Source organism: Indicator indicator, chromosome 24 (assembly GCF_027791375.1).
Source record: "Indicator indicator isolate 239-I01 chromosome 24, UM_Iind_1.1, whole genome shotgun sequence".
NCBI lineage: Eukaryota > Metazoa > Chordata > Aves > Piciformes > Indicatoridae > Indicator > Indicator indicator.
The window spans coordinates 15,067,685-15,079,770 of record NC_072033.1 but is presented as its reverse complement, the minus strand read 5'-3'; the positions used below and the strand labels follow the sequence as shown (position 1 = coordinate 15,079,770).

At 55.1% G+C, this 12,086-nt stretch overlaps 1 protein-coding gene across 1 annotated transcript in view; it reads right to left on the bottom strand.

Annotated features, from left to right (window-relative positions):
* Window positions 1-12,086, bottom strand: part of CTNNBL1 (catenin beta like 1) — a 63,197-nt gene that overhangs the window by 25,800 nt on the left and 25,311 nt on the right. Inside the window, exons 11-15 of the mRNA XM_054391886.1 lie at window positions 11,072-11,165; window positions 10,004-10,095; window positions 7,450-7,522; window positions 7,161-7,219; window positions 5,954-6,102 (exon numbers count right to left, since the gene is read on the bottom strand). Of these exons, the coding sequence (XP_054247861.1) occupies window positions 5,954-6,102; window positions 7,161-7,219; window positions 7,450-7,522; window positions 10,004-10,095; window positions 11,072-11,165 (467 nt within the window). The remainder of the gene's footprint in view (window positions 1-5,953; window positions 6,103-7,160; window positions 7,220-7,449; window positions 7,523-10,003; window positions 10,096-11,071; window positions 11,166-12,086) is intronic.

The following is a 12,086-nucleotide window of genomic DNA, read 5'->3' as shown; positions in this document are numbered from 1 at the left end:
GGAGGAGAACCTCAGCTCCAGAGATCAGGTCCTGAAGGCTGCAGACAGATCCTGGGCTGTTCTGTTTCAAAGCAAGATCAGAATGCTGATGCTGGCAGCTCACACCAGGAACAGGCAGACAGCCTGAAAACAGCCTCCACAAAGGTCCTGGACCTCTCAAAGCAGGATCCAGAGGAACCTGGAATTCACCCAGGGCACAACTTTCAAGATCTTGTGAAATGTGCACTGGAAAAAGCAGCCAGAGGACAGCCCCCAGACCCAGCAGAGCAGGGGAAGGTCTGCAGGAGCCAACTTGAGCTGCAGAACCAGAGCCCCCAGCAGCCCCAGAGAGCAGGCCAGCCCAGGAGGACATCCCCTGGGGCTGGACCACCTTCACAAGCCCCACACCACCTTCCACCCCACGTGCAGGGCAATCTCCCCTGCTTGTCTCTTCTCCAAGAGAACTGAGCCCCAAGGAGCTGTGCCCTGCCCCTGGAGCAGCCAGAGGAGCCTCCTCCTGTCACACAGCCTGGCTGCTCTCACCACCACACAGCAACAATGCTCCAAGGAGCTGTGCCCTGCCCCTGGAGCAGCCAGAGGAGCCTCCTCCTGCTGTTGCAGGCACGAGGAGCAGCTGGGACAGGGCTCAGCAGAGAGTTCCCCCCAGGAGAGAGGAGCAGGGCAGGAGGGATGCTCAGCACCCCGAGCTCCCCTCTACACTGAGCTAAGAATGAAGCAGCTGTGCAGGCAGCCAAGGTGAGGGAGGTTTCCAGGGGCAGTAATTGCATATTGATCAGCATTTAGGGAGGTTGCCCAGAGCTGATCTCTGGAATATTCATTGGGTTTAAGTTCAGGCTCTCAGAGATCAATAGCTGCCTGACTGGGCTGTCTGGAGTTGATTTTATTTGAAATATTTATCCAGCTGGAGGGCAGGCAGTTTATCTCAGTCTCATCTGTGCTCACTGAGGGAACTTTTAGCTGAGCACTAATTCAGACACAGGTCCACGTGAGTGTCCCTGGCAGGCAGTGACCTCACAGGCTCTGCATCACAGCTGTGCTGCCTGCCCACTGCTGCCTCCTCTGCATTGCCCTTGCAGCTGAGAGACCTCTTGGTGCATTTCTTATCTCCAAAAGAAGAGGAATTCTTCCCCAGGAGGGTGCTGAGACACTGGCACAGGTTGCCCAGGGAGGTGGTGGAAGCCTCATCCCTGGAGGTGTTTGCATCCAGGCTGGATGTGGCTGTGAGCAACCTGCTGTGGTGTGAGGTGTCCCTGCCCATGGCAGGGGGTTGGGACTGGCTGAGCCTTGAGGTCCCTTCCAGCCCTGACCAGTCTGTGAGGTGCAAGCATCCTCTGGACTTCCCACATGAGCCCAACACAACCTCTCCCTTTCCAAAACAGAAGCAAAAAGGAGAACAACAGAAAAAAAAAATCTCACCAAGGCTGTGAGCAAGCTGCTCCAGGGGAGGATGTCCCTGCTGGCTGCAGGGGGGTTGCACTCAGTGGCCTTTGGAGGTTCCTTCCAACCCAAACCATTCTAGGATTCTATGAATTCCTGGGGAAGTGCTGCCTGAAATGGTTCCATTTAATTAAGCAGGAGATTTAGGAAAGAAGCACTCTGAGCTTCCATGGGGTCATTAGGAACAGCAGGACAAGAAAACAGAAGGATTTTAATAATCCTGGAATGGTTTGGGTTGGAAGGGACCACCACAGGCCACCTAATCCAACCCCCCTGCAGTCAGCAGGGATATCTCCACCACAGCAGCTTGCTCACAGCCTTCTCCAGCCTCACCTTGAGTAGCTCCAGCCATGGGGCCTTAAATCCCTCCCTGGGCAACCTGTTGCAGTGTTCCAGCAGCCTCCTGCTGCACAACTTGTTCCTCACATCCACTCTCAATCTGCTCTGCTCTCATTTCAAACCCTTGCCCCTGCTCCTGTCCCTGCAGGCCTTTGCACACAGTCCCTCTGCAGCCTTCCTGCAGCCCCTGCAGGTACTGGGAGGCTGCTCTGAGGTGTGCCTGGAGCCTTCTCTTCTCCAGGCTGAACACCCCCAGCTCCCTCAGCCTGTTCTCCCAGCAGTGGTGCTCCAGCACCCAGATCTTCTTCATGGCCTCCTCTGAACCCTCTCCATCAGGTCCATGTCCATCTGTGCTGAGGGCTCCAGAGCTGGCCCCAGCCCTGCAGGTGAGGTCTCAGCAGAGCAGAGGGGCAGGATCCCCTCCCTCCATCTCTGGCCACTCTGCTTTGGATGCACCCAGGCTGCCCTTGGCCTTCTGTGCTGCAAGCTCACCCTGCTGGCTCCTGTCCTGCTTCTCCTCCACCAGCACCAAGCTCACAGTGCCCTGACAAAGCTCTGGGGAGCTGCACAGAGCTGTCATTCTCAGCTCAGTTTTGCTTTAGAGCAGCAAACACTTTTTGAGGGTGACAAAAAAGGCTCTGAGGAGCTGGAGCTGCCTTTGCTGTGTCTATCTGTGTGCTCACACCTCCTCTAATGGCTGGGGAAGCCACATGGCACCTCCCCCACGCAAGAGAGAATCCTCCTGACACATCCCCCAAGAGCCAAAGCCTGACCAGAGTTTTGCAGCAGCACTCAGCCTGCTGTCAGTGTGGGGAGCTGACACTCTGAGCCTGGCTTTCTCTCTTTGAGCTCTGTAAGGTAAACTGCAGCTGGCTCAGCAAGGCAAGGCTGAGGGACTGCCTGCTCAAGCATGCTTCCTGACCTAAACCAAAGGGATTTCATTCTAGGTGACATTTATAAGCTTCCCCCTGGTGGCTCACCACCACCTGAGTGCTGGCAGAGACACCCCCCCCCAGCAAGCCCCTGAGCCTGCACTGCTGCAAATCAAACCAGGACACAAACCTGCACCTCACCCTGCTTCAGAGCTCCCTACTACACCTCTGCTGCCACAGCCTCTGTTCTTCTCACTCTGGTCTTCTCTCAGCCCCCTCTGCTCACCTCCCACATCCCTGCTCATGAAGCTCCATCCCAGTGGCCAGTCTGAGGCCATGACACAGCTCACTAGGGTCTCACTCCTGAAACTACCACATCCCAGCAGGCTCACAGGATGTTAGGGGTTGGAAGGGACCTCAGGAGATCATGGAGTTCAACCCCCCTGCCAGAGCAGGAGCACAGAATCCAGCACAGGAACACATCCAGATGGGTCTTGAAAGTCTCCAGAGAAGGAGACTCCACAACCCCTCTGGGCAGCCTGTTCCAGTGCTCTGGGACCCTCACAGTTGAGGTGGAACCTCCTGTGTTGGAGTTTCTATCCCCTGCCCCTTATCTTATCCCAGGGTGCAGCTGAGCAGAGCCTGTCCCCTTCCTCTTGACCCCCAGCCCTCAGCTATTTATAAACATTTATCAAATCCCCTCTCAGTCTTCTCCTCCCCATAAAGCAGCAGCAGCTTCCCCAACAGCAGCAGTGCCCTCCAGGCAGCAGCCCTGTGCTAATCTCTCCAGCATCCTGTGCTCACTGCTGCCTGCAGGGATCTCTCCAGCATGTCAAACACTGGGCTGAGAGCCTCTTCCCTCCTCTGCAGCTCTGTCAGAGGAGCTTGGCCAGATGTATTGGGCAGCACCAGACATCAAATGCTGTCTTCTGAGACAGTCAGGGGAGATTCCAGCCTGATATCTTCATCCTCATACAGCTTTATCTATCTCACACCATGTCAATACACTTCCAGCTTTGCTTCCCTGTCCTTCCATCTGCACAGCACAATGATTAACTGCCTCAAAGTCAACCCAAACAATAACACATCCCTGCCCCACCCCCTCCTGCAGCAAACAGCAACAGGAGAGAAAAATCTTCAGCCGTGGCTGTGGGCGAGGTGGTCAATCCCCACCGAGCAGCACTTCAGCCCTCTGGGGTCTGGCAGGAATGGCTCAGCAAGACCCAGCAGTGTCACTGCTCTGCAGCTCTCCCAGCTCACAGCCACCCCAGCTCACTCCCTGCCTGCAACAGCAGCCTGGGGTCACCCAGGCAGAGCTGGGAGAGGCACTGAGCAACTGCAAGAGCTTCTTGCACACCGTGGGAGCTCTCAGCAAGAGCTGGGGGTCAGCAGAACTAGAGGCCACTCAGCATCTTCTGGACACCTTGGCAGGTAAAAAGCCCACAGGCAAGCCCCCAGCCCAAGCTCTCAGTGCCAGTTCACAGACACTTTGGTGCTCTGGTTTCCTCACCACATGCTAAGCCCAGCAGAGCTTTCTACCTTCAACCACACCATGACCTCCTATGCCAAGTACCCCCCACCAGCAGCAGCTCAGCAGGCCCAAAACTTCTCCCCCCAAGGCAGGCACCTTCTCCCAGCACCCACTCCCCAGTGTCACCACCACACACCAGTGCTGTCACCTTCACCACCTCCTGTCTCTCCCCCAGAGCTCCTGACTCCAGTGTTACTCATTCCCTTCCTGCTGACAAAGCACCAAAGCTTAGAGCCCAGCAAGGTGGTTTTCAGGAGGTGCCAAGAGACAGCAGAGCTCAGCAGCACTTTCCTGCAGCTCTGAGGGTCCAAGTTATGTCCTTCACTAACACTGTCAGCTGTGTCACACTTTCCAGGAGCAGCTTACAGCACCCCTGAGGAGCCACCACCCAGTAAAAGCCTGCTGAGGACAGTGCAGGCCCTGACCCAGCCAGCCAGGCTGAAGCACAGAAGCAGCTTCAAGGGTGTACTGAGCATCACTGATTTCACCCTGCTTCAGGTTCCACAGGATCACCCCTGCCAGAATCTGAACCTTCACTCATCAGCAATATTAAGACAAAAAAAAAAAAAAAGGAAAATGGGGTGGAGGAAGGAAGGGAGCAGCAGTGTGAGACACTCAGAAAAGCAGCTGACAGCTCTTCAAGAGGAGAAAGAGCAATCAGCAACAAAAGCACCAGCTTCAAGCCTTCCACTCTGGTCTGAAGACATCACTAGAAGCAAGAAGTTAACTCTCTGTGTCCAGCTCTGTCACTTTATCAGCCCTGCTCACACTGCACATCAAGTTAGGTTCCTAAGTGCCCAAAGACTGAGGTTTTGGCAACTGCTTCCATCAGATGCTGTCACTGCTGGCACCTAAGTCAAGCTCTGTCCCTCCCAACCCTGCCACAACTGCTGCAGGGGGACCAAGAAATCTTCCTCCTCTCATCATTTTCCAGCTGGGATGCTGGTATAAAGAGTGGCAAAGAGCAGAGCCCAAGACTGGGAGAAAGCTGCTCAAAATGCAAGCAGCTGAGTGCCACCCGCGTGGCACAACGCCAGGCATCAGCTCTGCAAGGCCAGCTCAGTGCTGGAGGCAGAGGGAGGCTTCCTCCTGCCTCTTAGTTCTGGAGCTTTGCTTTCCTTAGCCTCCAGAAAGCCCTATTTGAATAATCCCTGCCTGCCTGCTCATCCAGCTCCCTGCTGCTGCACAGCCCCAGCCAGGCCCTGTGGGAGCATCGCTGGCGTTTGCCAACCAGGCACCACACAGAGCCTGGCAGCAGGGAGCCAGCCAGAGCCCCTCTGTGCCCAGCACTGTGCCTGCAGAGCCAGGCAGGATGCAAGGAGCCCTGGAGAGTCCCCATGTGACAAAACCCAGCAGAAATGCTCATGGATGCCCATTTCACAAAGGGCATTTTTGTGTCAACAACCAAAGAACCTCAGCAGTGAGCTGGGGAGCAGAAGGAAAATCTTCTCCCCTGGAGACATCCAAAGGTCCTCACAGGGGTCTCTGACATCCTGAGAGGATTAATGGCCTGACCTTGAGCACTCTTCCATCTGCCACACAGACCTGCACTGGCACTTCCCAGCAGCTACTGGAGTAACCTTGGCTCTCAGGAAACAAAGCTCAAGGCAGAGCGGAGCTCAAGCGTCTGAGAAGGTTCAACTTACTGGGGGGGGAAAGGGGGGAAGAGAGGGCAGCCAGCCAGATCTGCTGACAGAGCTGTTCTGAGCAGAAACCCACAGGACACGTGGGGACCTCAGGAGCAGGCAGGAAGAGCAGCAGAGTTATCAGGTACCTCAGCATCAGGTTCATCAGCTGCAGCCCCTCGCCCTTCAGGAAGCGATCCCGGTTGGAACTGAGCATCAGGCAGGAGCAAAGGGAGTCAAAGAGGTTCTCCATCATCTCCTGTTCCTCTGCTGTGCTGGGGTTGTGGCGTTTGAACACCTGCAAGGCAGCAGAGCAGAAGACCCCCAGAGTGGAGTGTGGCAGAGCTCCCACCCCAGCACAGGCAGCCAGCATGCAGCTCACTGCATGCCCTCCCCCAGCTCTGCTGCCCCTTCTCCTGCCCTGGCTGCACCCCCCCAGATGCTCAGCAGCAGCCCAAAGAGTGACCACACAGGGCCTGCAGAGGGAGGCTCACCAGATCCTCAGAAGTGTGTTGGCAAAGGGCTCCTCTGCACCACACACCCGAGGGTGCTGCAGGCAGCACTGCCTCCAGTGAGTGAGGGACTGTGACTGAGGCACTCATCTCCAGCCTGCAGGGACACTGCAGCCCAGTGCCTGGAGTGGAGAATGCTGGAGATGGCCAAACTCCAACCCTGCCTAGCTCCAACTTGCCACACAATGATAACAGAGCAGCTCTGCTACCAGGGCAGGCTGAGGGAGCTGGGGGTGTTCAGCCTGGAGAAGGCTCCAGGCACACCTCAGAGCAGCCTGCCACTACCTGCAGGAGGCTGCAAGAAGGCTGCAGAGGGACTGTGTGCAAAGGCCTGCAGGGACAGGAGCAGGGGCAAGGGTTTGAAATGAGAGCAGAGCAGATTGAGATTGGATGTGAGGAACAAGTTGTGCAGCAGGAGGCTGCTGGAACAGGTTGTCCAGGGAAGGAGCTGAAGCCCCATGCTTGGAGCTGTTCAAGGTGAGGCTGGAGAAAGCTGTGAGCAAACTGCTCTGGTGGAGGATCTCCCTGCTGAGTGCAGGGAGGTTGCACTGAGTGGCCTGTGGAGGTCCCTTCCTTCCCAAACCATTCTGGGATTCTATTCCATAATAACCTAACTTCTGTGTGCCTCAGTGTTAACATCTTTAAACCAGGGCTTCCCCTCGCTCCCCACGGATAACACACGTGCCTGGAAGTCACTCAGGGGCTGTGCCATGCTCAACACAGAGCCCTGCTGTGCTCATGCTCCTACAGGGCTGCTGGGCCAGCCCTGCACCCCCCAGCTGCCCCTGGAGCCCCCCCCAGCTGCCCCTGGAGCCCCTTCCCCCAGCAGAGGGCTGTTACTCACCGACAGCTGCTGCAGCAGCACATCGATCCCATCCAGCTCCCCGAGCAATTCTCTGTTGTCTAGACAGAGGTGGGGAGGGGGAGAGGGAAAGAGAGAGAGAAAAATGAAGCCAAGTGTCAGCTGTTACTGATCCATCAGCCAGAAAAATCAATACAGCTGCAGAGAAGCACAGGGGCATGGCAGGAGAGGGCAGGAGCAGAGGGCAGCTGGGGCACAGAAGCACTGCTGGGGGCTGCAGGATGCCCAGGTGCCCTCCCAGCACAATGTGGGCACCAGGGGCAGCTCTCACCATCGTTGTTCTGGAGCAGAATGGCCAGCACCTCACTGCAGTACAGCTTGTTGGCATCGAAAGGCATCTTGGCCTGTGGGGGAAGAAGGAACAAGAGACCCATCAGGGCTTTCCTGAGCTCCCCAAGCTCCTTCTTGAACCCAGGAGCCCAGAACTGGACACAATATTCCAGATGTGGCCTCAGCAGGGCAGAGCAGAGGGGCAGGAGAACCTCTGATGACCTGCTGACCATACCTCCAGGATGCCATTGGCCTTCTTGGCCACAAGGGCACATTGCTGGCTCATGGGCATCCTGTTATCTGCCAGGACCCCCAGGTCACAGAACGGCTCAGGCTGGAAGGGACTTCAGAGCTCATCTGCTCCAACCTCCCCACCATGCCCAAGGACACCTCTCATGAAAAGTCCCTCTGCAGCCTTCCTGCAGGATCCCTTCAGGGCCTGGAAGGCAGCTCTGAGGTCCCTTTCTCCTATACTGCTCTCCAACAGCTCAGCTCTCAACCTTTACTGGGTGCTCTGTGAGGATCACAACAGCTCAGGCAGAAGAACACAGGATGGGTTTAAGCCTGCAGAGTCACAGAACTTCCATTTCCTACCTTCCCTCCATACTCAAATATGTTAAAAAAAATCACAACAAACCAAAATGCTCAGTTTAAAGGACAGAAAAAAACAAAACACAGTCCCTGGAGAGGGCCTCTGAAGTGGACCTGATGTTTTTGCATGCTGCCAAAGCTGCCTTGGAAACAGACTCAATATAACCCACCACAAAATGGGCTAGGGGAGGAATTCCTAATAAACAGAAGTCATCTCAACCATCAGACACCAGCTGTTTGCATTCCACTGCTGAAGAAGGAGTTAAAATAAAAAAAAAAAAAAAGGCAGAGCAGGCAGGAAGGAGCAGGTGTGACCCAGACCATTTGTCACCCCCCATTTGTCCCCAAACACTCAGCACTTCCCTGCAGCTCGCCGGAGCGAAGCTGCCTGAGGGCCAATTATCCCTGACCTGCTGCTGAAGGGAAAGGTCACAGCACCAAGCACCATGCACCACAGAAATGTGAGGAGCAGAAAGATCCCAAAGGCCACCGAGTATTGATTTTAAAATCAAGCTCTTCACTCCAAACAATTCTCAAGCACCCTGGAGATGCTCACAGTGATCAGGGAACGCTCCCACACCAGCCACTGTGCTGTGACAGGCATCACGAGATGGCACAGGCACTCTCAAGGCTGCATCCACCACCTTCAAAACCTGCAGATGCTGGGAGAAGGCAGCTAAGAAGCTCTCCACCTGAGCTCTCCAGGCTGCACAGTTGCAGAGCCTGGGATGCAGGCAAAACCAGGAGCTGCCCCCCTGCGCCATGTGCCAGCTGTCCTCACCCGCTCCCAGGCAGAGCCTGCTCTTAAACCTCATGCCACACACACTCCCCAGCAGCATAAACCTCTGCCCAGATGCTGAGCCCCTGCTTAAACCCCAGCCACAGCTGTCAGGGTGAGAGATGCCAGCCCAAGGGCTGTCAATGACAAAGGTGCTGGACAAGGGTTTCGTCAGCCACCAGCTCCCATGACAGCAGAGCCAAGGAAGAGTCCTGCCCCATGGCACCCCTCATGTGCCAGGACGAAGGATGGCCACCCTCAGCACCAAGTGGGGAGCACCCTGAACACTCATCTTCTGTGGCACCAAGCAGAGGAATCCTGTTGTGATTATTTTGCCTTCCCAAGTTTCAGTCTTCCAGCTGCCAGAGTAATTAGAAGGCAGCAGAAGGCAGCTGCCTGCAATGCAATTCACTTCACTTCATCTCTGGATTTTAAGCAAAAGGAGTAATTCTGGTACTGCCTGCAGTGAGAAGTCACAGCTCAGCTCTGTTCACAAGTACACAAGGTGCAGAGAGCAGCACCTGCAGGCTCATAGAGCTCAGAAAGCACTTTGTGACTCAGAAGCCTTCTAACCAGCAGGACCTTCAAGTACAGAAGTGCCAAAGCCTTACAGAGAGGGTTAGGAGAAGCCAGAACGATTTGGGTTGGAAGAGACTCCCAAAGCTCCAACCCCCTGCAGTCAGCAGGAACATCCTCCACTAAAGCAGCTTGCTCAGAGCCTTGTCCAGCCTGACCTTGAACACCTCCAGGCACAGGGCCTCAGTCCAACAAACCCTCAGTTCCAACTTTCTGTCCTTGACTTGGCTGCTCCAACACACAACACAGACCTGGCTTGTTTCAAGCACTGATTTAAGCCCATACTAACTTAACATCTGATCCTCTTCCAGGCAACCACCACCAAAAGCAGAGTGCTTCTACTCACCACCTTCTGTAGAGCTCCTTACACTCACAGCCAACTCCCTGAATGCTGCCACTTCACAGCAAGGGACAAGGGGAACAATTCTTGGCTCGGGGGCACTTTGAACTCCCTGTGCTCATCCATCAGAGCTCACCTCGGAGCTAACCCACACCAACAGAAAGAGTCAATGACAAACAGCCTTCAGGGGATGCCAAGCACCACGGGGCACAGCAGCCTCTCAGTCTGTGGTGTGGCATCTCCCTGAGGACAGCAGGGAAAGGAGCTCACCTTGAGCCTCTTGAGCAGCCACTGCATCAGGCCCTGCTGCGCCGCTTCCGTGCACATCTCTGGTCTGAACTCTGCCATGTTCTCCACGATTGCTGAGAAGAAAGACACAAACCAGACCTTTTTATCTCATCTGCAGCTCAAGCTCAGGCCTGGACCAACGTTGCTTGGTCAGGTCCTCCCTAGGGCTGCACTGCTCCACTCAAAGTTCCACCTTCTTCACAAAACCACCTTCTTTCAGAGTGAGCTTCAAGCTCAGGTGTGTGGTGGCCCCTCAAGCGTTGGCACTGCCTGCACCATTCATCCTCACCCTGCCACAGCTCCTGCTGAAGAAGCCCAAGATGCTTCCTTTTCTCCAGCAGCAATTTTCACTGTGGCAGTAAAAACTCCCAAACTCCTCTTTTCAGACTCTTTCCTCCAGCCCCCTGGAGGTCACAGTCTCAAAGGACTGGCAGGAGTGGGTGATGGGCAAAGTGCTACAGAACAGAAGCTGCACCAGGTCCTCTACTGTTGGCAGTTCAAGGGGAAAGGAGGTGTGGAGGGAAGGTATCTCAGAATGGTTTGGGTTGGAATGGACCTCCACAGGCTACTCAGTGCAACCCCCCTGCACTCAGCAGGGACATCCTCCACTACAGCAGCTTGCTCACAGCCTTCTCCAGCCTCACCTTGAGTAGCTCCAGGCACGGGGGCCTCAACTCCCTCCCTGGGCAACCTGTTGCAGTGTTCCAGCAGCCTCCTGCTGCACAACTTGTTCCTCACATCCAATCTCAATCTGCTCTGCTCTCATTTCAAACCCTTGCCTCTGCTCCTGTCCCTGCAGGCCTTTGCACACAGTCCCTCTGCAGCCTTCTTGTGGCCCCTGCAGGTACTGGGAGGCTGCTCTGAGGCTCTGGAGCCTTCTCTTCTCCAGGCTGAACAACCCCAACTCCCTCAGCCTGGCCTTGTAGCAGAGCTGCTCCAGCCCTGTGAGCATGTTGGTGGTCTCCTCTGGACCCTGTCCATGAGGATGGGGAGGGATAAACCACCCCCCACTGTACAGAGCAGAGAAAGAAGTGAGAGGCAGCCACTTACCCAGGGTGTTGTGGACTCCATCAGCTTCCTCCTTCACGCTTTCATCCAGGCGCTCCAAATTCTGGACCAACAAGGCCACAACCTGACCCTCCACCTAAATCACAAAAGGGATGGGAAAGAGGGGAAAAAAAAAAAAAATCAGAAAGACAACCAGAAGAGGGAAGATGAAGGAGAAAGCATGGGGAGAGTTAATATATAATAAAAATCGAATCAGCCCTGCTGAAAGCTCCTGCCAGCCAGGATCAGGAGCCATTAACAGCCTCGCTCTAAACCCTCAGAGGAAGCAAAGGAATCACCAAGTAAATCTGCCACTGTGTTTGTCCTAGTTAATTAAAACAACTTCAGTGTTTCAGATTAAAGAGGAAAACATCTGGAGGAAAACATGCACCTTGTCACAGCCTTGTTTCCTGAAGCTGCCTGATTGATTTCTAATCCCTCCGAATTCCGCAGCGCCAGGCACCGCAGAGCACCGTGGAGGGGCTAGCTGGGAGCTCTGCAGGCAGCTCCACCTTCAGCTGCCTCATTTCTGTTCTCTCTTCCACCTCAGCAGGCACAAAATGCTGAAGGAACACTCACACCCAGCTTCAAATCCAAAAGCTGGAGGCTCACCAGCTGAAGCCTTGCACTTCGGCCCTAGCACGAGGAACGGACAGAGAAAACTTCAGCAAGCTAAGGAGGCCCAGGCAACTGACAGCAGGAGCCCACCTCTGCAGGTCAAGCTCCTCATCACACAGCTAACACAAAAAATATGCTCTGGAAGATGCAACTGGCCAGGATCCAGCCTGCCTTTGGCCAGCCTTCCACTAGAAGTCAAACAACGAAACCACCTCCAGTTCAAACGCTGATTACCAGCTCTGGGCCCAGTGATCAGGGAGCAGCTGCTGTAGAAGGCAGCTCAGCAGTGCCCATGGGCACCCTGCTCCATACCTGCTTTGTCTAAAAGAAAATAATCTAAAAGAAAGCAATCTGAAGAGCAGAGACCCAAACCCTGCTCCCAAGATGTGCCTGACAGGTT